Source organism: Trichomycterus rosablanca, chromosome 1 (genome assembly GCF_030014385.1).
Source record: "Trichomycterus rosablanca isolate fTriRos1 chromosome 1, fTriRos1.hap1, whole genome shotgun sequence".
Lineage (NCBI taxonomy): Eukaryota > Metazoa > Chordata > Actinopteri > Siluriformes > Trichomycteridae > Trichomycterus > Trichomycterus rosablanca.
The window spans coordinates 1125338-1150149 of record NC_085988.1 but is presented as its reverse complement, the minus strand read 5'-3'; the positions used below and the strand labels follow the sequence as shown (position 1 = coordinate 1150149).

Below are 24812 nucleotides of genomic sequence, written 5' to 3'. Positions count from 1 at the left end.
AGTCACGTCGGATGAGAACCTGGACAGCAGATCGTGGTAGGAGTGGAGATCAACACTGAGCTTAGATTTCCTCCACTTTCTCTCAGCTGCCCTCAATTCTCTTCTGTTGCTGCGCAATGTGTCTGAAAGCCAAGGAGCAGGGTGAGAAGGTTTTCCTTGTTTGAGGGTAGGAGGACAGAGCTGATCGAGGGATGTTGAAAGAGAAGAGAGTAGAGTATTAGTTGCAGAGTTGAGTGGAAGGGTAGCAAGAATGTCAGGGTTAGGTAGTGAAGTTAGGATGTTGGAGATCAGCAGGGAGGAAGATAAAGAGTGAAGATTGGGGCATGTTGTAAGGGTGAAAGTGTGGTTGGAGGTAGGAAGAGTTGGGAGACAGAGAGAGAAGGACACAAAGTGATGGTCAGAGAGGTGAAGTGAGGTGACAGTGAGGTCCAGAACAGAAGCTGGACGGCTGAAGACCAGGTCCAGAAGATTGCCTCCTTTGTGTGTCGGAGGGCTGTGGTTAAAGAGGAGGTCGAAAGATGAAAGAAGAGGAAGAAGACAGGAGGACTGAAGTTTGTCTGTAGGGAGATTAAAGTCACCAAGGAGAGTCAGAGGAGTTCCATCTGAAGGGAAGAAACTCAGAAGAACATCCAGCTCTTCTATGAAGTCTCCCAATGAGCCAGGTGGTCTGTAAATTACAATGATATGAAGAGTAATCGGAAAAGTAACAGTAATAGCATGAAATTCAAAAGATGAAATGTTAAGGTGAGAAACATTCACAGTAGTGAATTGCCATTTCCTGGTCAGGAGCAAACCTGTACCACCACCCCTACCAGATCCTCTCGGTGTATGAGAGAAGGTGTAGGCAGAGGATAAGGCTGCTGGGGTTGCTGAGTTCTCGGTGGTGATCCATGTCTCAGTCAGTGCCAGGAAGTCAAGGCTGTGAGAAAGTGCAAAAGCTGAGATGAAGTCAGCTTTCTGGACGGCTGATTGACAGTTCCAGACCCCACCTACCACCACTGTTTGAGACTGTTGCAACAGTTGGGGGTAGATGAGGTTGCTGGCGTTGCTGTTCCTGTAATGTGACTTCTGATGTCTGCGGGGTCTGTGAGATATAAGCACAGGAATGTTTGAGTAGAACATGCTGAGAAAAGTTTGATAGATTAAACAATCCAGACAGACATTAAAACCTAGCGATAGAGAAGACCAGTAATTTTATACTAAGCTTAGCCCTGCCCCTCAATTCACACCTAGGCCTCTAACAATAGACACCTGAAACCACTTTAACCAATCAGCAAAACACAGATTAATGCAGCCACAGACTAGCTTAGTTTTTTACAAATAGTTAATCTCTAGCACAGTTAAGCAAGTTAATAATCAAAGTTGCAAAGAGAGATTCTAAAACAAGTTACAGCAAAGAATATACTTCAACCAGAGGCTTACCTTACTCAGGAATACAAATGAACACAATGGAAGTTACAAGTGGTAAGAATCATCATGGTGGTTAGAACACCACTGCTGGCTGATGATTCCAGACCCTCTGAGATTGGCTCCAAATCCATCCAATCCGGGTTATTTGTGTTTCAGGTCTGGTGTGTCTGGTCTCCTTCATCCTGGCCCTCGTCTTCGTCCAGGCTTCTGGAAACTACTGGCTCGCCCTGTTCGACGGCTTCGCGGCATCCATCCCGCTGCTGGTGATAGCCTTGTGCGAGCTGCTGGTGCTGGTTTACGTCTACGGCATGGATAGGTAGGAGTTCTCTGGAGTTCACCTTAATGCTTGCTGAGGTCATGTTAGCAGATGCTACCACCATCGTATTTCTGTCCACAGGTTCAACAAAGACATGGAGTTCATGATTGGACACAAGCCTAACATCTTCTGGCAGGCCACCTGGAGGTTTATCAGCCCCCTCATCCTCCTGGTCATCCTGGTCTTCTACGTCATCAGCAAAGTTAGCAGCAAGCTGACCTACACTGTCTGGGATCCTGATTCGGTATTCCTCAGTTACACTACATGACCAAAATTATATGGACACCTTACCATGAGCTTGTTGGACTTATATGGAGTCCCACTCTTCCTTCACCACTTTGTGGCTGTTCTGGCAAGGCGTTGGTGGCCATCTACTGAACACATGCTCTCACTCACAGACCGATCATCTAGCAGAATCGTACAGATTCTTGGTACCAGAAGGTCACCTGGGATCACAATAGTCCCTAAAGTTAACATAGTAAAGGTTTAAAAAACAAGAAAACGTCCAGGGAGCAGCAGTTCTGCTGGTAGAAACACCCAACAGCACCTGATATCCAACCAACAATAAAGCACAGTATAAAGAACCTGAGGAGGAACCTTGAAGAAGCAGATCACAAGGGGTTTCACTCCTGTCCAACAAGACCAGAAAACAGGCTACAGTGGGCACAGGTTCACTGATGGGTGGTCTGATGGATCTTGGTTTCTGTTGGTGGCATAAACAGCACCTACCCCAGCTGGTGGTGGTGGTATAACCATGTGAGGAAGGCATCATGGCTTTGTGATGGTTGGCTGCACCGATGGGTCAGCGTTCTCCAGAGCCCTCTGTCCCAGATAGTTGTGATGTTGTCAATCCAGCTTGTTCATGTAGGGTCATGAGGTCAGGTATGAGGTTCAGGAGCTCCTTTTCAGTTCTGGCCATCTCATACACTCGCTCAGTGGTGATCATCTTCCTCCATTAGATGTTCAGCAGATGTTCTCAAAAACCTTCCTCTTTCTTCAGGGTACAAAATGTGGCTACTGGCCAGACCGGGCACAAGTCAAACGTGCCAAACGGGGTGTTCTTCAAATGTCTCCATAGTCAGGAGATCTAAATCCAGTAGAGCACTTTTGGAAGGTGATGGTTATGGTTGTGAAGGATGAGGCGGAGTCCATATTTTGACTACCATACGTAACGTGATGTTTCCTTCCTACAGCCCAGTTTTCCAGTTTTGGTGGAAACCACATACCCTGACTGGGTCAGCGCCGTCATCTTCATCCTAGCTGGAACCCCGTGCCTCTCTATACCTGCAGTGGCGATCTGTAAGTTCCTGTGGAGAAGGTGCTGTAGGAGGAACCGTTCAGACGAGGAGAACATCAGAACCGTCTCTGAAAACGTCTCCATCAGTGTCAAAACATCTCATCAATAAATAATGACATCACAACTCTAACCTGTGTCCGGTTCTTTATGACCTGGAGCTTAAGTTCCGGCTGCACCACAAACTTTACCAGACAGGTCTTCAGCAGAAACAGATTGAATGTTGTTACGCTATGTGGTCAAAAGTATTGGGACGCCACTTCTGATTTTTGATTCCATGTGTTTTAGCCACAACGGTCACTAACAGGTGTAATAAATCAATCACATAAAGGAAACAGTTTAGGGAACAACCTTTCCTGTTCCAGAAAACCTCAGCCCCACTCAACAGCTCTGGGATGAACTGGAACATTAACTGATCGATCAGTGCCCAGTCGTACACATGCTGCCATATTTTGTACTAATAAATGGTCACAAATTCCCATACATTTACATTTTCTGCATTTAGCAGACACTTTTATCCAAAGCAACTTACAGTACAGTTACAGTATAGTGTCTAAGCAATTAAGGATTAAGGGCCTTGCTTAAGGGCCCAACAGTGACAACCAGGCAGTGGTAGGACCAGCGACCTTCTTAGTCAGGTGTCCCAATACTTTTGTCCATATAAGGTACAAAAACAACAAAGAAAAATCTAATATATTTTTTTCAGAATTTTAAGTGTTTTAACTGATTTAGTTTCAGAAATAAAATAAAATAAATTAATTAAAACAAAACAAAAATAAAAATTAAATTAAATTAAAACAAAACAAAACAAAATTAGGATTTAAATTAAATTACAACAAAACAAAATAAAAAAATTAAATTAAAACAAAACAAAACAAAATAAAAAAATACATTAAAATTAAATCAAAACAAAACAAAATAAAAAATTAAATTAAATTAAATTGAGAATAAAATAAAATAAGATAAACTAAAATAAACTAAATTAAGTTCAATTAAATTAAGAATAAAAAAAATAAAATACAATAAAATAACAAAATAAAAATTAAATTAAAAACTAAAATTAAATTAAATTAAAACTAAATTAAATTAAACTAAATTAGATTAAATTAAAACTACATTTAAATTAAATTAAATAACTAAAATAAAATAAAACAAAGTAAAAAATTTAATTTTAAATTAAAACTAAATTAAATTAAACTAAATTAGGTTTAATTAAATTAAATTAAAACAAATTAAATTTAAACTAAAATTAAATTTAAATAAATAACTAAAATAAAACTAAAATAAAATAAAACAAAATAAAAATTAAATTAAATTAAATTAAAACAAAATTTAGTTAAATTAAAATAAAACAAGATAAATTTAAACTACAATAAAATAAAAATTAAATTAAACTCAAATTAAATTAAAAATACAATAAAATAAAAATTAAATTTAACTTAATTATTTTAAGAATATAATAATAAAATAAATAAAATAAAATAAACTCAGGTGTGGGATTAAAACAGTTCATGTATTTATTGAGTTGAGGTGATTTTCAGAAGACCTGGACTGAACTTGTTTTCCAGCCTCGTCTCTTTTACAGCTATAATCAGGACCTGAGCATCCTTATAAAAAGCAGAAATAAAAAGCTAAAGCTGCTGCTGAAGCTCTAAAGCGTCGGGCTGAACGACCTTTGCTTCATAACTCACCGTTTTATTTGTACAGCCTGGATTTTATTAGTATCTGTGTAACCTGGAGATCAGGATTTTGGTAAAGTGAGGTTATCCATTAATAAAGCTGACGCTCCGTCCTGATAGATCTATAAAAGTCCCGGAGCTAAACTTACAGCTTATTCCACGTCTGGACCTTCTTCAGGAGGAGGATCTGTAGCTCCGGGTTGTGATGGAGGAGGTTAAACAGAGACCCGAGTGGGATAATAAGATCCAGTATCTGCTCACCTGTATTGGATTCGCTGTGGGACTGGGGAACGTCTGGAGATTCCCGTACCTGTGCCAGATTTATGGAGGAGGTAAGAGCATGGTGGAGGGGTGGAGGGATGGATGAACAGATTAATGGTTGGATGGATGGATAGATGGGATGGATAGATTAATGGATGGGATGGATAGATTAATGGATGGATGAATGGATCAATAGTAGGATGGATTGATGGTGGGTTGGTTGGTTGGATTAATGGCTGTTTGATATAAAATCACTTTGGTTGGTGGAACTACATTAAATGACCTGCTAATATAAATGAGGAACTATATATTATTGAGCAAATTGCTCCTGATTTCTGTACAAATGAGGTTTGAACTGGTTGGAAAGATCTCACAGTGAGAGTTAATCATGCTGAAGCTGAAGGAGCTTCCTAAAGTTCTCGGGAGCAAAATGATGAAGCAAAAAATCCACAGACAACTTCAGCACCCTTATGGAACCACAAATCGTCTCCATTAAGAAGGAGCAGACAATATTCCACAACCTGCTCTCAGAGTCATGATGGTGAAGCTTAGAACCCAGAGTAGCGTGACCCTGCCTTCTGAAGGTTAAATTATGGGCCGCCACTCCCTTCACATAACTCTGGTTATAGATGAGTTTTATTGGCCGGTATCTGTAACTGTGTTATATAATAATATACATTTTATTTATAAGCGCCTTTCAGAACACTCAAGGACACTTTACACGATATAAATAAAACAAAACATACAAAAGGACACAAAACATACAAGAGACAATAGAGTGGAAATGACAGAGAATAGGCTATTTTGAACAGGTGAGTTTTGAGTCTAGATTTAAAAAGAGGAAGAGAATCTATATTACGGATGTCGGGTGGGAGGGAGTTCCAGAGTTTGGGAGCAGAGCGGCTGAAGGCTCTGCTCCCCATGGTACTCAGACGAGCTGAAGGCAAAGAGAGATGAGTGGAAGAGGAGGATCTGAGCGAGCGGGAGGAAGATGCGATATTGAGAAGATTTGACAGATATGGGGGGGCAAGATTATGGATGGCCTTGAATGTATAGAGAAGAATTTTGAAATTGATTCTATATTTAACAGGAAGCCAGTGGAGTTGTTGAAGGACAGGTGTAATGTGATGAAATGAAGGAGTTTTAGAAATAATACGAGCAGCTGCATTCTGAACCAGCTGAAGCTTATGGAGAGATTTATGAGGAAGGCCAAAGAGGAGAGAATTACAGTAGTCAATACGGGAGGTAACAAGACTATGAACAAGAATAGAGGCAGTATGGGGGGTGAGGGAGGGGCGTAGACGAATAATGTTACGGAGATGAAAATATGCAGACCGGGTTATACTACTGATGTGAGAGTGAAAGGATAAAGAGCTATCTAGGATGACACCCAGACTCTTAACCTGAGGTGAGGGCGAGACTAAGGAGCTGTCGATCGCGATGGAGAAACTGTCAGCTTTAGATATATATTATATAATATTTCAGTTTTATCACTATTGAGTTTTAGGAAGTTAGAGGTGAACCATGTTTTTATTTCAGATAAACAGTTTAGAAGGGATAAGGGCGGGAACAAAGTACTTGATTTACTAGATAGGTAGAGCTGGGTATCATCCGCATAGCAGTGAAAATCGATGTTATAAGTGCGAAATATATCGCCAAGGGGCAGAAGGTAAATTATGAATAGGAGGGTCCCCAGCACAGAACCCTGGGGCACACCAGATACAACAGGGGAAGACCGAGATCTGAAGGATTTGAGTTGAATGAACTTAGTGCGGCCTGAGAGATATGAATGAAACCAGTCAAGTGCGATATGGTTAATGCCTATGGAAGATAGTCTATTTAGAAGGATAGTATGAGAAATAGTGTCAAAGGCTGCGCTCAGATCGAGAAGAATGAGAATGGAAAATAAACCGGAATCAGCTGCCATGAGAAGGTCATTTGTGATCTTAATAAGAGCAGTTTCTGTGCTATGGAGGGGGCGAAAACCAGACTGGAATTGTTCGTAGAGGCAATTTGAGGTATGGAGTTGAGTGGCAATAACTTTTTCAAGTATTTTGGAGATAAAGGGGAGGTTAGAAATGGGGCGGAGGTTATTAAAATGATTGGGATCTGAGCCAGGTTTTTTCAAGATAGGAGTAATGGCTGCTGTTTTAAAGAGTGTAGGAACAATGGCAGTTATGAGGGGGAGCAGAGAGGAAGGACAGGATTTAACTAAAACTGTAGGGAAAGGATCAAGCTGACATGTAGAAGGCTTCGATTCGATAATAAGATCGGAAATGACAGATGTATCTGGGAGTTGAAAACAGGAGAGAGACTGACTGTGTGAAAGAGGTACAGAAGAAGAGAGAGGCAGAAGATCGGGACAGATGTTCTGGTGGATTTTACACATTTTTTCACTAAAGAACATCATTAGAGAATTACAGGTGTCAGTGAATAAAAGTGGGAGGCTGTGGGTTGGATATAGTGAGTTAACTCTAACCACCTGAAAGCAGCAGGAACAACAGTCACATCTACAGTCACGTCCATTTCCTACAGCCCACGCTAAACTCGGCCACTAAATCAGAAGACCAATCAGAACCATGAATCTTACAGCTGGTCACCATGGGAATGAAGGGACGTGTCGGTGTAGGATTCACGGTACAGCAAGCCCACTGTGAAGTACGGTGATGGGAGCATCTAGATTCAGGTGCCAAAGCCTTTGCATACAGCTGCTGAGAGAAAGGTTCATGTTTTTATGTAGGAATAGGAACGCTGAGTAATTACCATATTTGTACGACGTTTTGACGATTTTTGTACGTTTTCCCAATGTTTGTACGTTGTTTGTACGATATTTGTTCAACGCTTTTACAATATTTGTACTTTTTAACGATATTTGTACACCGTTTTTATATTTGTACGTTGTTTTTACGATATTTGTACAACGCTTTTACAATATTTGTACTTTTTAACGATATTTGTACACCGTTTTTATATTTGTACGTTGTTTTTACGATATTTGTACAACATTTTTACGATGTTTGTACGTTTTTGTTATTTGTACATTTTTGTTATTTGTATTTTTTTTTATGTTTGTACGACGTTTCTACAATGTTTGTACATTTTTAAGATGTTTGTACAACATTCCTATGATATTGGTACGACGTTTTTATATTTGTACAACGTTTTTACGATATTTATACAATGTTTTTACAATGTTTGTAAGACGTCTCTACGATATTTGTACAATGTTTTTATATTTGTACATTTTTACAATATTTGTAGTTTTTACTGTTTGTAAGACGTTTTTACGATGTTTGTACGATGTTTTTGTTATTTGTACGTTTTTGTTATTTGTATGTTTTTATACTTGTACGACATTTCTACGATGTTTGTACAGTGTTTTTTTATATTTGTACGATGTTTAAATGATGTTTGTACAATGTTTTTTCGATTTTCATACAATGTTGTTAAGATGTTTGTACGACATTTCTACAATATTTGAACGTTTTTACTATGTTTGTATGACAAGATATTTGTATGCCATTTATAATGATTTTTTATGACATTTTTGTTATTTGTACATTTTCATGTTATTTGTATGTTGTTTTTTTATACTTGTACGACATTTCTATGATGTTTGTACAATGTTTTTTCGATATTTGTACAAAGTTTTTACGATTTTTGTTCGTTTCTACGATATTTGTATAATGTTTTTATGTTTGTACGAGGTTTTTACGATGTTTGTACGGTAGGTGCCTTCCTGATCCCGTACATGACGGCGCTGGTGTTTGAGGGACTCCCTCTACTCTATCTGGAGATGGCTATAGGACAGAGTTTACGGAAGGGAAGCATCGGCGTCTGGAACAGTATCTCACCGTACCTGGGTGGAGTCGGTGAGTCCAGCCTGAGTAAAGCCTGATCCACACTGTATGGTCAAAAGTATTTGGACGCATGACCGTGAGCTTGTCAGACACTCCATTATCTATTCAGCTAGAACAACAGCCGCTCTTCTGAGAAGCCTTTGAAGTGAGTCTGTGTGTGGGAATTTGTGCCCATTCAGTTGTACGGCTGGGCAGTGATTGATCAGTCGGTGTTCCGGTTCATCCCAGAGGAGTGGGGCTAAGGTCAGGGCTCTGTGCCGGACACTGAAGTTTCTTGGCTTTTAATCTTTCTCCAGTTGAAATGTGTCCATATTTTGGTCTTCCGTCTTTCTTTTTAGTTGTGAGAAGGTGGCCAGAACCAGGAGAAAAACTTAGGTTCAATCTGTTTGGTTCCACTAGTGCTCTTCAGAACTCTCTAATGATACAAAAGCAACTCCTGGTCAGGTTCCCAAAAACTGGTGGAAACACAGGTCGGTTCTCTAAAAAGCACCAAGGTTCGAAGAAGCCCTAACGGGATTGGTTCAGTAAGCTCCTCAGTGAGGTTCTTAGTGAGTTCCTCAGCAAGTTCTTTGCTGAATTCCTCTGTAAGCTCCTCAGTGAGGTCCTCAGAGAGTTCTTTGCTGAATTCCTCAGTAAGCTCCTCAGTGAGTTCCTCAGAGATTTCTTTGTTGAATTCCTCACAGTGAGTTCCTCAGTGACTTGCAGCTCTTTCTCCTGTTGAACCACAGTCTTGAGTATCTGAGCAGATGTTCTTTTCTCTCTGATTTGTGCAGGTGTGGCATCCATGGCCGTCTCCTTCCTGGTGGGACTATTTTATAACACCATCCTGGCCTGGGTGCTGTGGTACTTATTTAACTCATTCCAGGAACCTCTGCCCTGGAGCCAGTGCCCTCTGAATGAGAGCCAGACAGGTACACACCTACTTCCACAAACCTTCAGAAACAAAACGCTGTCCAAAATCCTTTACTCTTAATGTTCTTGTTCTCCTCAGACTACGTGCTGGAGTGTGTTCAGGGAACTCCCGTGAATTACTACTGGTATCGTCAGACCCTAAACATCACACCAGATGTTGGCACCAGTGGCTCCCTGCAGTGGTGGTTGGTGATGTGTCTGTTTGCAGCATGGTGTATCGTCTACATCTGTTTCATCCGAGGCATCGAGACCATCGGCAAGGTCACCACACACACCTCCAGATCATGATACACCCGTTTAATAGTGTCGGGTTCTGATCATGACCTCCACACCTGCGGTGGTTTCTCAAGGGTCTATGTTGTTGGTTTCTCATTGGTTCCTCAATAGTCTATGTTGTTGGTTTCTCATGTGGTCAATGTAATTGTTTTCTTAATTGGTTCCACAAAGGTCTAAGTTTTTGGCTTCTCATTGGTTCCTCATTGTTTCCCAAGGGTCTATGTTGTTGGTTCCTTATTGGTTCCTCAAGGGTCTATGTTGTTGGTTCCTCATTGGTTCCTCAAGGGTCTATGTTGTTGGTTCCTCATTGGTTCCTCAAGGGTCTATGTTGTTGGTTCCTCATTGGTTCCTCAAGGGTCTATGTTGTTGGTTCCTCATTGGTTCCTCAAGGGTCTATGTTGTTGGTTCCTCAAGGGTCTATGTTGTTGGTTCCTCATTGGTTCCTCAAGGGTCTATGTTGTTGGTTCCTCATTGGTTTCTCAAGGGTCTATGTTGTTGGTTCCTCAAGGGTCTATGTTGTTGGTTCCTCATTGGTTTCTCAAGGGGCTTATGTTGTTGGTTTCTCATTGGTTCCTCAAGAGTCTATGTTGTTGGTTTTTCAGGGCTGTTTTTTTTTAATCATTTATTTATTCATTGTTTGTTTCTAGAGAGACTTTTTTATTGGTACTTTGAGTATGTTCTTGGTTTCCCATGGGTCCATTTTAGATTTTGAAAGACTTCCTGTTTCCTAGTGGTTTTCTTAATATCTAGGCTGTTTTCAGGGTTTTTGACTTTAGGGCAGTTGATAGCTCAGTGGTACTGGACTAGTATTCAGAAGGTTGCTGGCTCAAGTCAGTGTTTGAGTTCTTCGTGGTTCCTCGGGGGTCAGTGTTTGAGTTCTTCGTGGGTCCCTCCGTACCTGAAAAGCTTTGATGACACGTTTATCAGATGATACCTTTAGAAGGATGAACTTACTCTACACTGTGTGTGTGCAGGCCGTGTACGTGACAGCAACGTTTCCATACTTGGTGCTGACCATCTTCCTGGTTAGAGCTCTTACTCTCCCTGGAGCCAGTGACGGACTTCTGTACCTGTTCACTCCAGACGTGGGTTCCACACAAACACACACCACACCAATGTGCAGCTGATCAAGGTCATTAAGTTGTGTGTGTGTGTGTGTGTAGTGGCAGGTCCTGTTGAATCCTCAGGTGTGGTTGGACGCTGCCACTCAGATCTTCTTCTCTCTGTCTTTGGCGTTCGGAGGTCTTATCGCGTTCTCCAGCTACAACCCTAAAGAGTAAGGAGCTCAGCTTTTAGCTACAGGGTCAAAGAAAGGGTCGAGGTTTGAGGGGAAACCCTGGGGAGGAGTGTAAAAACGTGGTATAAGGGTGTAATATATTTTCCTTCAGAATAAATCAAGAGACGTCAAGGTCAAGAGAGGCATTATTGTCATTTAAGCTCTATACAAGTACATATTGAAACAAAATAACGTTCCTCCAGGACCAGCTAGTAGGAGCACACCAGTTCCCTTCACATCTAGTAGGAGCAGCATTGTTGGCCCTGCAGTCTCTACTTGCAGTCATTAACCTCGGGAGGGTGAACAGGTTTCCGTCACACACACACACACACACACACACACACACACACAAGCTAAATAAGCCAAACCATAATACCCACAATGCACTGCAAACAATATTTATTAACCTCCAACTACAGAACAGAACAGATGCCCCCTGCTGGTCGTGTAGCCAAATCCACTCTGATTCATTTAGTTTTCCTCGATGCTTTTAAGTAAGTAAATAAATAAATAAATGTAGTTTGGGAGACCAGACAGACTCGCCTGAGATTCATCCTGGTGGTAGATGGTGTAGGGTGTGACCCCCCCTGTCGTGTAGTGAGAACTTGGCACTAGCTGAGGCACGTTCATAAATCCACCACAGGTTTGGAGGAAGCTCGAGTAATGTAGTCGGTCAGAGGGCTCGTCTTCTCAGGGACAGAACCAGAAGGTGCAGAAGGTTCTTCTACTGTCCTGCTTTCCGAATACCTGGTTAGTCATGGACGTCAGGCGTGTAAGTCCATCACATGATGTGATGTAGTGGGTTGAGGACATCATACTTTGTATTAATAAAGAAACTAACAGGTAAACGATTGTGTGTATCAGGAACAACTGTGAGCGAGACGCTTTGTTAGTCGGCTGCATTAACAGTGCTACATCACTCTACGCCTCCATTCCAATCTTCTCCATCCTGGGCTTCAAAGCTACCACCAACTACAACTCCTGCATCCACAGGTACAAACTCTGCACCAATCACAGCACAGCTACCCTACACATGACTGCTGTTAGTGCTGCTACAGCTCTGGGGACCTGGGTTTGATCCTCACTTCCAGTCACTCATTGTAGGACGCATCATGTAGTCACATTCTCTCCCATCAACCAGAGATGTGGAGTAGGGTGATCAGCTCATTCAGATTATCTCTGTCAAGGGTGTTTTAATACCCTGCATCCAGTTATTCCAGTGGCACCAGACCCACCCCGACTCTGACCAGGATGAAGTGGTTAGTAAAAAATGAATACATGAACTGGATTGGCCAAAATACTGGCAGGATCATTTACTTTTGAAGCGCGGTCATAATTTTATACTGGAATAAAATGACCAATGTCCTTTTAAAAATATAATTTATTTACTTACTTATTTATTTATTTATTTATTTACTTACTTTTTTATTTACTCACTTATTTATTTAGTTATTTACTCATTTATTTACTTATTTATTTACATAAGTTATTTATATATTTGCTTACTTATTTACTTTTTTATTTATTTATTTACTTATTTATTTATGTATTTACTTATTTATTTATTTACTTATTTATTTACTTACCTATTTAATTATGCATTTAATTATTTATTTACTCATTTATTTATTTATATATTTAATTTTGTATTTATTTATTTATTTTCTTATTTGAATCTCTAGTAACAGTTTCATCCTGATGAGGGTTCACTGTGGGTCTGAAACCCTTTAGGAATCACGAGGCATTAGATAGATGTAACAACCACATGCAACTATGAGTGATTTAGAGTAATCAACTCATCTACTGGCATGTTTTTGGGAGTACCAGTGACCCACTCCCACACACAATAAAACATGTCAAAGCTCTTATGCAGTGACCAGAGGTGAAGACTGAAGGATTGAAGTCTCTTAGACTCAGAAACTCAACAGCTCCCACAAACGTCCTTCCCACACACCTTAAAATCAATATTATATGGACACTAGAAGTAAACCTGGTGTTAAACATTCACCTCATCAGTACTGTCTGTATCAGCACCCTGGTGACCCGGCCAGGTTTGGTGACTTATCATTCATCTAGCTAACGATCTTCTGATAAAACCATAAAACAGTAACACAGCAGCTCCATCAGGATGAGATACGATGACCAGCTGCACCTCCAGTCACCAGTCTGTCCAGCTCTTGACGTTTGCACCACCTTCACTGGGCTCATCTCTGATGGGTCTGTGGGAGATGATCGTTTGGTGACATGGTGCTAAAGTGCCAACCTGGAGCTCAACACTCTGATGACAATTGAGAAGGTTGTGGATTTTAGAAAGGTCCTTGAGACGTGCGCACCATCATCACACCTCAGGTGGGAACAGAACATGAGCTCTTTCACCAAGAAAGCACAAGTCAGGAGGCACTTTTTGCAGCAGCTAGAGATGTTCATCCTACCTCCATCCCACCTTGATACAAGGACAAGGGTGAGAAGGTGGTTGGCAGCAAACATCCATCTCTCTAGGACCTCCACGTCTCCAGAACACTGAGGTCCCAACCACCCTTCCTTCCCTCTGGGAGTTTACACAGGCACGGAAGCTTACTTACCTCAGTTCCAGGGCAGTTTCAGCTCAGAGGTCAAGGTACAATTGAGTATTGAGTGACTATTGAGTGACCATAAGGTCATTGGTTCAAACCCCACCACTGCCAAACCTCAAGCCTTTAAAAGGATGATGACCTGCCTTTCCACCAGCCCAATATCTACAGAGCATCGTCCAGCTACCTGTCTGCTAGGTAGCAGATCAAGTCACCCAGTGTTCCCAGAAGAGGTTCTTGACTCACTTTAACATCTTGTCTTCACAGTAACATCCTGAAGCTGACCAACCAGTTCAACATCGCCGATCAGAACATCACCAAGGATAATTACGAGGTCCGGCTGAGCTCGTTAAACTCCTCGTTTCCTGATGAGGTAGCCAGCTTGGATCTGAGACACTGTGATCTGCAGAGGTTCCTGGATCAGGTACCGTCTTTATATCATTACAATATTTTTTCTCTACCAGGAACTTCTGGATGGGCATCCCACTCGATCCTTGACCCTTTTGATGCTTCTTTTGTCAACAATTAGTGATCGTTTGGGTTTGAAGCACCTTGAAGGTTGACTAAAGTTTGATGCTGGTCACTTTGTAAAGATCAAGTGTCCATAAGCTTGTTGGACAAACCATTCCACAAAAAGCAAGGGCATTTATCTGGAGTCGCCCCACCTCTGCATCTACAGAAGCCTCCACTGTTCTGCAGTGTTTCCAGAGATGTTTGATGGGGTTTCGGTCATCATGTATTCATGGACATGGAACAGAAAAGTGTCAATCAGTATGAGGGGTGTCCATATACTTTTGCCCCTATAGCGTACATTTTCTCCTCTCTGTCCTTTAGAGTGCCTCGGGGACGGGTCTGGCCTTCATCGTGTTTACAGAGGCGGTGATAGAGATGCCAGCCTCTCAGGTGTGGGCCGTACTGTTCTTCGTCATGCTCTTCAGCCTCGGCCTGTCCTCCATGTTCGGGAACCTGGAGGGCGTCCTCACGCCTCTGCTGGACCTCCACATGATGCCCAAGTGGATGCCCAAGGAGGTCTTTACAGGTACTCATGCCCTACACTCTCAATCAGAATAGATCTGGAGAGCCACCAGAAATTAGAGGTAGTTGCAGAGTCCTTGGGTGGCGCAGTGGTAAGATCCGGGGATCAGGGTTCAAATCTCAGTGATGGGGGGTTTCAGGGATGGGGTCAAAATAGCCAAGCTTTTGGTAGGTGCACTTGCCAGTGGGCTCTCAGTGCAGGTCCCACACAGCTACTTATTTATTTACTAATTTATTTATTTACCTGTTTATTTACTTATTTAAGTACCTATTTATTTATTTATTTATTTGCTTATTTATTTATTTAATTACTTTTTTACTTATTGATTTATTTACTTATTTTTTTACTTATTTATTTTATTTACTTGCTTATTTATTTACCTATTTATTTACTTATTTATTTACTTTTTTACTTATTTATTTACCTACTCTTTTACTTACTTATTTCTTTATTTTATTTACTTGTTTATTTATTTATTATTTATTTATTTACTTATCTACTTACTTTGTAACTCATTAATTAATTTATTTATTTACTTACTGTTTACTTAATTACTTATTTCTTAATTATATTTACATACATATTTATTTACTTATTTCACTTATTTATTTACTTGTCTTACTAATTTATTTACTTACTTAATTCTTTATTTATATTTTTTATTTACTTATTTATTTATTTAATTTTTTATTAATTTATTAATCTTTTATTTATTTAATTTGTTTTATTTATTTATTAATTTTTATTTATTTATTTATTTATTTATTTTAATCTGTTGTAACTGTTCACTGTGGGTCTGAAACCCATGAGGCATTAGATAGATGAAACAACCGCTCCTATTTACGAGTGATTTAGAGTAATCAACTCACCTACTGGCATGTTTTTGGGAGTACCAGTGACCCACTCCCACACACACACACACTCCCACACCCACACACACTAGAGGACCCACACCCAGATCCCCAGGTTCAGGTCCGACTGTGGCGACGCCTAACAAACTCCCCCCAACCCCCCCCCCCCCCTCTCTTTTTTTAGCTATAATTTGTCTGGTGTCCTTCCTGGTGGCTTTGATCTTCACCATGGGGTCAGGAAATTACTGGCTGGAGATCTTTAACAGCTACGTGGGTTCCGTCCCGCTCCTCATCATCGCCTTCTTCGAAATCATCGGCGTCGTCGGCTTCTACGGGATGAAAAGGTCAGTGTTCAGGATCGAGTGTTTAAAGCCTCATGAACTTCATGTCCAGAAGTATGTGGACAACTCTCAGCACGGCTTGTTGGGTTTACAGTGGTCTGCAAAGAACCCTGACCTCCACCCCTTTCAATAACTTGATGACTTGGACCAATGATCGCCACCCAAGTCCCTGGGGTACCGAGCCTAACCCCACAAGTTCTAAGGACCTGTTTGACCATCTGAGGGCTTCAGAAGCCTTTCCTCAACAAAGCATGATCCAGGTCTGAGGAGTTCCTGACCTTGTAGATGCTTGTTAGACCAGATGATAGTAAAGTTCCATGAACAAACTTCAGAATCTTCCTGGTTTTGAAATTGGAGGTCCAACAAGCTCATGGTCAAGTGTCCACATACTTTTGAGCTAATATAGCAAAACTCTCTGTGCTGGTTGATGCTTTTAAATACCCAATAACGTCCATGAGGTGCAACAGAGAAGGATTTGTCCCATCATCCACGGGTTATAAGTTTGATCCTGGACAACGCCCTAGCCGTCCATGACCAGAGGTCCAGAGGAATGATGTTGTTCCTGTTCTCCACATCCATCTTTTATATCTGAGTTCTTTGAGGACACGTTCTGAGGAGTAACGTTAGCGTTCTGTTGCTCCACAGGTTCAGTGAAGATATCGAGTACATGACAGGCAGAAAGCCCAACATATTTTGGCGGGTGTGCTGGATGGGAATCAGTCCCATAATGCTGCTGGTGGTGCTGGTGGCGTACGTGGTGGTCCAGGTTCAGGTGCACCCTGAATATCCGGCCTGGAACCCCGAATACGTGAGTTCTCTTCTACATGCTGTACATCTCAAAGAGCTTCAACCAGGAACTCTACATGTCCATCTTCATTATTCCATCCAACTACCTTATCCATCCAATAATGTTCTGTCTAATTATTCCATAACCGTCCATCTTCATTATTCCATCCAATCACCGTCCAATTTTATCCATCTAATCAATCTCCATCCATCTATTCATCACTCCATCCACTCATCCCCTCATTCATCTCTCAATCCATCCATCCGTCCATCCAAATATTATACAATCCAATAAGTCCAACCCAATTGTCTCCATCTATCCATCCAACCATCCATCCAATCACTGTCCATTCATCTCCTTTATCCATCAAATAACTGTACATCTCCATCTGTCTGATCATTCCATATCCATCCATCAAACCCTCCATCTCCATCCATCCAATAACGTCCATCTCCATCTGTGCATCCATCCATCTACATCCACCCATCCAATCACCGTCCATCTTTATTTGTCTAATCCATCTCCATCCATACAACCAACAATAATACATCTCCATCTCCCTTATCCATCCAATAACCGTACATCTCTAACTGTCTGATCATTCCATAACCATCCATCCACATCCATCCATCAAACCGTCCATCTCCATTTTTTTAATCCTCCAACCATCCAGCTCCACCCATCTAATCCATGTAACAACCCTCCATATCCATCTATCTAATTAATCTAATAACATCCATCAATCCTGTCCATCCAACAATCCACCATCTCCATCCATCCTATAACGTCCATCTCCATCTATCTAATCCATCTCTATCCATCCATCTAACAATAACACATCTCCATCCATCCTATAACGTCCATCTCCATCTATCTAATCCATCTCTATCCATCCATCCAACAATAACACATCTCCATCTATCTAATCCATATCTATCCATCCATCCTACAATAACACATCTCCATCCATCCTATAACGTCCATCTCCATCTATCTAATCCATCTCTATCCATCCATCCAACAATAACACATATCCATCTATCTAATTAATCTAATAACATCCATCAATCCTGTCCATCCAACAATCCATCATCTCCATCCATCCTATAACGTCCATCTCCATCTATCTAATCCATCTCTATCCATCCATCCAACAATAACACATCTCCATCTATCTAAACCATCTCTATCCATCCATCCAACAATAACACATCTCCATTCATCCTATAACGTCCATCTCCATCTATCTAATCCATCTCTATCCATCCATCCAACAATAACACATCTCCATCTATCTAATCCATCTCTATCCATCCATCCTACAATAACACATCTCCATCCATCCTATAACGTCCATCTCCATCTATCTAATCCATCTCTATCCATCCATCCTACAATAACACATCTCCATCTATCTAATCCATCTCTATCCATCCATCCTACAATAACACATCTCCATCCATCCAATAACGTCCATCTCCATCTATCTAATCCATCTCTATCCATCCATCCTACAATAACACATCTCCATCTATCTAATCCATCTCTATCCATCCATCCTACAATAACACATCTCCATCCATCCAATAATGTCCATCTCCATCTATCTAATCCATCTCTATCCATCCATCCTACAATAACACATCTCCATCCATCCAATAACGTCCATCTCCATCTATCTAATCCATCTCTATCCATCCATCCTACAATAACACATCTCCATCTATCTAATCCATCTCTATCCATCCATCCTACAATAACACATCTCCATCCATCCAATAACGTCCATCTCCATCTATCTAATCCATCTCTATCCATCCATCCTACAATAACACATCTCCATCCATCCTATAACGTCCATCTCCATCTATCTAATCCATCTCTATCCATCCATCCAACAATAACACATCTCCATCTATCTAATCCATCTCTATCCATCCATCCTACAATAACACATCTCCATCCATCCTATAACGTCCATCTCCATCTATCTAATCCATCTCTATCCATCCATCCTACAATAACACATCTCCATCCATCCAATAACGTCCATCTCCATCTATCTAATCCATCTCTATCCATCCATCCTACAATAACACATCTCCATCCATCCAATAACGTCCATCTCCATCTATCTAATCCATCTCTATCCATCCATCCAACAATAACACATCTCCATCTATCTAATCCATCTCTATCCATCCATCCTACAATAACACATCTCCATCCATCCTATAACGTCCATCTCCATCTATCTAATCCATCTCTATCCATCCATCCTACAATAACACATCTCCATCCATCCAATAACGTCCATCTCCATCTATCTAATCCATCTCTATCCATCCATCCTACAATAACACATCTCCATCCATCCAATAACGTCCATCTCCATCTATCTAATCCATCTCTATCCATCCATCCTACAATAACACATCTCCATCTATCTAATCCATCTCTATCCATCCATCCAACAATAACACATCTCCATCTATCTAATCCATCTCTATCCATCCATCCAACAATAACACATCTCCATCTATCTAATCCATCTCTATCCATCCATCCTACAATACCATATCTCCATCCATCCTATAACGTCCATCTCCATCTATCTAATCCATCTCTATCCATCCATCCAACAATAACACATCTCCATCTATCTAATCCATCTCTATCCATCCATCCTACAATACCATATCTCCATCCATCCTATAACGTCCATCTCCATCTATCTAATCCATCTCTATCCATCCATCCAACAATAACACATCTCCATCTATCTAATCCATCTCTATCCATCCATCCTACAATAACACATCTCCATCCATCCTATAACGTCCATCTCCATCTATCTAATCCATCTCTATCCATCCATCCTACAATAACACATCTCCATCTATCTAATCCATCTCTATCCATCCATCCTACAATAACACATCTCCATCCATCCAATAATGTCCATCTCCATCTATCTAATCCATCTCTATCCATCCATCCTACAATAACACATCTCCATCCATCCAATAACGTCCATCTCCATCTATCTTATCCATCTCTATCCATCCATCCTAAAATAACACATCTCCATCTATCTAATCCATCTCTATCCATCCATCCTACAATAACACATCTCCATCCATCCAATAACGTCCATCTCCATCTATCTAATCCATCTCTATCCATCCATCCAATAACACATCTCCATCTATCTAATCCATCTCTATCCATCCATCCTACAATAACACATCTCCATCCATCCAATACCGTGCATCTCCATCTATCTAATCCATCTCTATCCATCCATCCAACAATAACACATCTCCATCCATCCAATAACGTCCATCTCCATCTATCTAATCCATCTCTATCCATCCATCCAACAATAACACATCTCCATCCATCCAATAATGTCCATCTCCATCTATCTAATCCATCTCTATCCATCCATCCTACAATAACACATCTCCATCCATCCTATAACGTCCATCTCCATCTATCTAATCCATCTCTATCCATCCATCCTACAATAACACATCTCCATCCATCCAATAACGTCCATCTCCATCTATCTAATCCATCTCTATACATCCATCCTACAATAACACATCTCCATCCATCCTATAACGTCCATCTCCATCTATCTAATCCATCTCAATCCATCCATCCAACAATAACACATCTCCATCTATCTAATCCATCTCTATCCATCCATCCATCCAAAAACGTCCATCTCCATCTATCTAATCCATCTCTATCCATCCATCCTACAATAACACATCTCCATCTATCTAATCCATCTCTATCCATCCATCCTACAATCCACCATCTCCATCTATCTAATCCATCTCTATCCATCCATCCTACAATAACACACCTCCATCCATCCAATAACGTCCATCTCCATCTATCTAATCCATCCATCCTACAAATAACACATCTCCATCCATCCTATAACGTCCATCTCCATCTATCTAATCCATCTCTATCCATCCATCCTACAATAACACATCTCCATCCATCCAATAACGTCCATCTCCATCTATCTTATCCATCTCTATCCATCCATCCTAAAATAACACATCTCCATCTATCTAATCCATCTCTATCCATCCATCCTACAATAACACATCTCCATCCATCCAATAACGTCCATCTCCATCTATCTAATCCATCTCTATCCATCCATCCAATAACACATCTCCATCTATCTAATCCATCTCTATCCATCCATCCTACAATAACACATCTCCATCCATCCAATACCGTGCATCTCCATCTATCTAATCCATCTCTATCCATCCATCCAACAATAACACATCTCCATCCATCCAATAACGTCCATCTCCATCTATCTAATCCATCTCTATCCATCCATCCAACAATAACACATCTCCATCCATCCAATAATGTCCATCTCCATCTATCTAATCCATCTCTATCCATCCATCCTACAATAACACATCTCCATCCATCCTATAACGTCCATCTCCATCTATCTAATCCATCTCTATCCATCCATCCTACAATAACACATCTCCATCCATCCAATAACGTCCATCTCCATCTATCTAATCCATCTCTATACATCCATCCTACAATAACACATCTCCATCCATCCTATAACGTCCATCTCCATCTATCTAATCCATCTCAATCCATCCATCCAACAATAACACATCTCCATCTATCTAATCCATCTCTATCCATCCATCCATCCAAAAACGTCCATCTCCATCTATCTAATCCATCTCTATCCATCCATCCTACAATAACACATCTCCATCTATCTAATCCATCTCTATCCATCCATCCTACAATCCACCATCTCCATCTATCTAATCCATCTCTATCCATCCATCCTACAATAACACACCTCCATCCATCCAATAACGTCCATCTCCATCTATCTAATCCATCCATCCTACAAATAACACATCTCCATCCATCCTATAACGTCCATCTCCATCTATCTATATCCATCTTTATCCATCCATCTAACAATAGCACATCTCCATCTATCTAATCCATCTCTATCCATCCATCCAACAATAACACATCTCCATCTATCTAATCCATCTCTATCCATCCATCCTACAATAACACATCTCCATCCATCCAATAATGTCCATCTCCATCTATCTAATCCATCTCTATCCATCCATCCTACAATAACACATCTCCATCTATCTAATCCATATCTATCCATCCATCCTACAATAACACATCTCCATCCATCCAATAATGTCCATCTCCATCTATCTAATCCATCTTTATCCATCCATTTAACAATAACACATCTCCATCTATCTAATCCATCTCTATCCATCCATCCAACAATAACACATCTCCATCTATCTAATCCATCTCTATCCATCCATCCTACAATAACACATCTCCATCCATCCAATAATGTCCATCTCCATCTATCTAATCCATCTTTATCCATCCATTCAACAATAACACATCTCCATCTATCTAATCCATCTCTATCCATCCATCCAACAATAACACATCTCCATCTATCTAATCCATCTCTATCCATCCATCCTACAATAACACATCTCCATCCATCCAATAATGTCCATCTCCATCTATCTAATCCATCTCTATCCATCCATCCTACAATAACACATCTCCATCCATCCAATAATGTCCATCTCCATCTATCTAATCCATCTCTATCCATCCATCCTACAAATAACACATCTCCATCCATCCTATAACGTCTATCTCCATCTATCTATATCCATCTTTATCCATCCATCTAACAATAGCACATCTCCATCTATCTAATCCATCTCTATCCATCCATCCAACAATAACACATCTCCATCTATCTAATCCATCTCTATCCATCCATCCTACAATAACACATCTCCATCCATCCAATAATGTCCATCTCCATCTATCTAATCCATCCCTATCCATCCATCCTACAATAACACATCTCCATCTATCTAATCCATCTCTATCCATCCATCCAACAATAACACATCTCCATCTATCTAATCCATCTCTATCCATCCATCCTACAATAACACATCTCCATCCATCCAATAATGTCCATCTCCATCTATCTAATCCATCTCTATCCATCCATCCTACAATAACACATCTCCATCTATCTAATCCATCTTTATCCATCCATTCAACAATAACACATCTCCATCCATCCAATAATGTCCATCTCCATCTATCTAATCCATCTTTATCCATCCATCCAACAATAACACATCTCCATCTATCTAATCCATCTTTATCCATCCATCCTACAATAACACATCTCCATCTATCTAATCCATCTCTATCCATCCATCCAACAATAACACATCTCCATCTATCTAATCCATCTTTATCCATCCATCCTACAATAACACATCTCCATCTATCTAATCCATCTCTATCCATCCATCCAACAATAACACATCTCCATCTATCTATATCCATCTTTATCCATCCATCCAACAATAACACATCTCCATCTATCAAATCCATCTTTATCCATCCATCTAACAATAACACATCTCCATCTATCTAATCCATCTCTATCCATCCATCCAACAATAACACATCTCCATCTATCTAATCCATCTCTATCCATTCATCCTACAATAACACATCTCCATCCATCCTATAACGTCCATCTCCATCTATCTAATCCATCTCTATCCATCCATCCTACAATAACACATCTCCATCTATCTAATCCACCTCTATCCATTCATCCTACAATAACACATCTCCATCCATCCTATAACGTCCATCTCCATCTATCTAATCCATCTCTATCCATCCATCCTACAATAACACATCTCCATCTATCTAATCCATCTCTATCCATCCATCCAACAATAACACATCTCCATCTATCTAATCCATCTCTATCCATCCATCCTACAATAACACATCTCCATCCATCCAATAATGTCCATCTCCATCTATCTAATCCATCTCTATTCATCCATCCTACAATAACACATGTCCATCTATCTAATGCATCTTTATCCATCCATCCAACAATAACACATCTCCATCCATCCAATAACGTCCATCTCCATCTATCTAATCCATCTCTATCCATCCATCCTACAATAACACATCTCCATCCATCCAATAACGTCCATCTCCATCTATCTAATCCATCTCTATCCATCCATCCTACAATAACACATCTCCATCCATCCAATAACGTCCATCTCCATCTATCTAATCCATCTCTATCCATCCATCCTACAATAACACATCTCCATCTATCTAATCCATCTCTATCCATCCAATAATGTCCATCTCCATCTATCTAATCCATCTCTATCCATCCATCCTACAATAACACATCTCCATCCATCCAATAACGTCCATCTCCATCTATCTAATCCATCTCTATACATCCATCCTACAATAACACATCTCCATCCATCCTATAACGTCCATCTCCATCTATCTAATCCATCTCTATCCATCCATCCATCCAAAAACGTCCATCTCCATCTATCTAATCCATCTCTATCCATCCATCCTACAATAACACATCTCCATCTATCTAATCCATCTTTATCCATCCATCCTACAATAACACACCTCCATCCGTCCAATAACGTCCATATCCATCTATCTAATCCATCTCTATCCATCCATCCTACAAATAACACATCTCCATCCATCCTATAACGTCCATCTCCATCTATCTATATCCATCTTTATCCATCCATCTAACAATAGCACATCTCCATCTATCTAATCCATCTCTATCCATCAATCCAACAATAACACATCTCCATCTATCTAATCCATCTCTATCCATTCATCCTACAATAACACATCTCCATCCATCCTATAACGTCCATCTCCATCTATCTAATCCATCTCTATCCATCCATCCTACAATAACACATCTCCATCTATCTAATCCATCTCTATCCATCCATCCAACAATAACACAT

General features: G+C 40.4%; 2 protein-coding genes across 2 annotated transcripts in view; both read left to right on the top strand.

Moving 5' to 3' along the window:
* slc6a19a.1 (solute carrier family 6 member 19a, tandem duplicate 1) overlaps positions 1–3133 on the top strand; it is a 30327-nt gene extending 27194 nt beyond the window's left edge. The window contains exons 10-12 of the mRNA XM_063015323.1: positions 1567–1726; positions 1808–1970; positions 2920–3133. Of these exons, the coding sequence (XP_062871393.1) occupies positions 1567–1726; positions 1808–1970; positions 2920–3132 (536 nt within the window). The 3' untranslated portion in view covers position 3133. The remainder of the gene's footprint in view (positions 1–1566; positions 1727–1807; positions 1971–2919) is intronic.
* Positions 3134–4886: 1753 nt separating this feature from the next.
* Positions 4887–24812, top strand: part of slc6a18 (solute carrier family 6 member 18) — a 41137-nt gene continuing 21211 nt past the window's right edge. Inside the window, exons 1-11 of the mRNA XM_063015439.1 lie at positions 4887–5031; positions 8692–8832; positions 9594–9731; positions 9812–9993; positions 10983–11093; positions 11172–11284; positions 12149–12277; positions 14122–14278; positions 14689–14893; positions 15926–16085; positions 16728–16890. Coding sequence (XP_062871509.1) covers positions 4905–5031; positions 8692–8832; positions 9594–9731; positions 9812–9993; positions 10983–11093; positions 11172–11284; positions 12149–12277; positions 14122–14278; positions 14689–14893; positions 15926–16085; positions 16728–16890 — 1626 coding nt within the window. The 5' untranslated portion in view covers positions 4887–4904. The remainder of the gene's footprint in view (positions 5032–8691; positions 8833–9593; positions 9732–9811; positions 9994–10982; positions 11094–11171; positions 11285–12148; positions 12278–14121; positions 14279–14688; positions 14894–15925; positions 16086–16727; positions 16891–24812) is intronic.